Source organism: Penaeus monodon, chromosome 27 (assembly GCF_015228065.2).
Source record: "Penaeus monodon isolate SGIC_2016 chromosome 27, NSTDA_Pmon_1, whole genome shotgun sequence".
NCBI lineage: Eukaryota > Metazoa > Arthropoda > Malacostraca > Decapoda > Penaeidae > Penaeus > Penaeus monodon.
In genome coordinates, this window is record NC_051412.1 from 30531760 (window position 1) to 30533960 (window position 2201).

General features: G+C 42.7%; 1 protein-coding gene and 1 pseudogene across 2 annotated transcripts in view; one reads left to right on the forward strand and one right to left on the reverse strand.

The window, feature by feature from the left end:
- Positions 1 to 2201, reverse strand: part of LOC119590493 — an 81035-nt pseudogene that overhangs the window by 35900 nt on the left and 42934 nt on the right. The gene's annotated exons all lie outside the window — the stretch shown is intronic.
- LOC119590782 (hemocyanin C chain-like) overlaps positions 285 to 2201 on the forward strand; it is a 2620-nt gene continuing 703 nt past the window's right edge. Inside the window, exons 1-2 of the mRNA XM_037939491.1 lie at positions 285 to 407; positions 682 to 2193. Coding sequence (XP_037795419.1) covers positions 347 to 407; positions 682 to 2193 — 1573 coding nt within the window. The 5' untranslated portion in view covers positions 285 to 346. The remainder of the gene's footprint in view (positions 408 to 681; positions 2194 to 2201) is intronic.

The following is a 2201-nucleotide window of genomic DNA, read 5'->3' on the forward strand; positions in this document are numbered from 1 at the left end:
AGAGAGAGAAAGAAAGCTACACGTTTATCCTTTAATTTCTTTTGCTTTCCTATCGTTCGATTTATCTATCAATTCCATTTTTAGAATAAATAGAAGTAAAAATTAGCTGTTGTATAAAGAGAAGAAAAAATATCAATCAACACATACTTCATGTAAATAAAAATAATAAGAATGCTGATCGGATTTTTCCATTTTGTATCGTAGTCGCCTAAAAATATTGGCTTTAGTGATAGCAGGATGATTACTAAGATGGGCGCTGCATTATCTAGTGGAATATGACCGTAAAATTCCATGCAGTTCGGGTATATATAGACGGCATTACAGGTTCAGTGGCACCATCATCACCATGAGGGTCTTAGTGGTTCTTGGGCTTGTCGCTGCTGCCGCCTTTCAGGTAGTCAGTGCAGGTGTGTATGGACATTTACATCACCTTCGTTTGCTATAATGAAGTTTCTTGTTATTTAACTATTTATTATTTTTATTCCATTTCAAATATTGAGAGCAATATTCCTCCGGCCTGTCTTATAGTTGATGGAAAATAATAGTCTAAAATCTTACGAGCGAGTGTTAAAAAAGAAAAAGAAAAAAAAGGAAATGACCATTTTTCTGCATAACAACACTTTCACTCTGTTCAGCGATTCAGTTATAATCCTCTAATTCTTAATACGCGTATCCTTTCAGATGTTCAGAAGCAAAAAGATGTCCTTTTTCTCCTGCACAAGATCTATGGAGACATTCAGGACGGAGACTTGCTGGCTACTGCCAATTCCTTTGACCCCGCTGGAAACTTAGGTAGCTACAGTGATGGTGGTGCAGCCGTGCAAAAACTGTTGAAGGACCTTAATGACGGCAAACTCTTAGAGCAGAAACACTGGTTCTCCCTTTTCAATACAAGGCATCGTAATGAGGCACTCCTGCTTTTTGACGTCCTCATCCACTGCAAGGACTGGCCAGCCTTTGTCGGCAATGCAGCCTACTTCCGTCAGAAAATGAATGAAGGAGAGTTTGTCTATGCCTTGTATGTTGCCGTCATCCACTCGCCTTTGGCTGAACACGTGGTGCTCCCTCCACTCTATGAAATCACACCGCACCTCTTCACCAACAGTGAAGTTATCGAAGCAGCTTATCGTGCCAAACAGAAACAGACCCCTGGCAAATTCGAGTCCACCTTTACGGGAACCAAGAGAAACCCTGAACAGAGAGTGGCTTATTTCGGTGAAGATATCGGCTTGAATACTCATCACGTTACCTGGCATATGGAATTCCCCTTCTGGTGGGATGACGCGTACGGCCATCATCTAGATCGCAAGGGAGAGAACTTCTTCTGGGTTCATCATCAACTTACCGTCCGATTTGATGCTGAACGTCTGTCCAATTATCTGAATCCAGTAGATGAACTCCAGTGGAACAAGCCCATCGTAGACGGCTTTGCTCCCCACACCACTTACAAGTATGGAGGTCAGTTCCCTGCTCGTCCTGACAATGTTAGATTCGAAGATGTGGACGATGTTGCTCGAATTCGAGATATGGTCATCGTCGAGAGCCGAATTCGTGATGCCATTGCCCATGGCTATGTAATTGATAGCCACGGCAAACAGATTGACATCAGTAATGAGAAAGGCATTGACATTCTTGGGGATGTTATCGAGTCATCACTGTACAGCCCCAATGTGCAGTACTATGGAGCTTTACATAACACTGCCCATATTGTACTAGGTCGTCAAGGTGATCCTCATGGAAAGTTCGATTTACCCCCTGGTGTGCTGGAACATTTCGAAACTGCCACCCGTGATCCCAGCTTCTTCAGGCTTCACAAGTATATGGATAACATTTTCAAAGAACACAAGGACAGCCTACCTCCATACACCAAGGCCGATTTGGAATTCTCAGGGGTGTCTATCTCGGGGCTATCCATTGAAGGTGAACTGGAGACCTACTTTGAAGATTTCGAATACAGCCTTATCAACGCAGTAGATGACGCTGAAGGAATCCCAGATGTGGAGATCAGCACATATGTGCCACGTCTTAACCACAAAGATTTCACTTTTAAAATTGACATAGAAAATGCAGACCCTGATAAATTGGCTACAGTTCGTATCTTTGCCTGGCCTCATAAAGACAACAACGGAATCGAATTTACATTTGACGAAGGTCGCTGGAATGCCATCGAGTTGGATAAGTTCTGGGTATCATGTAAGTAT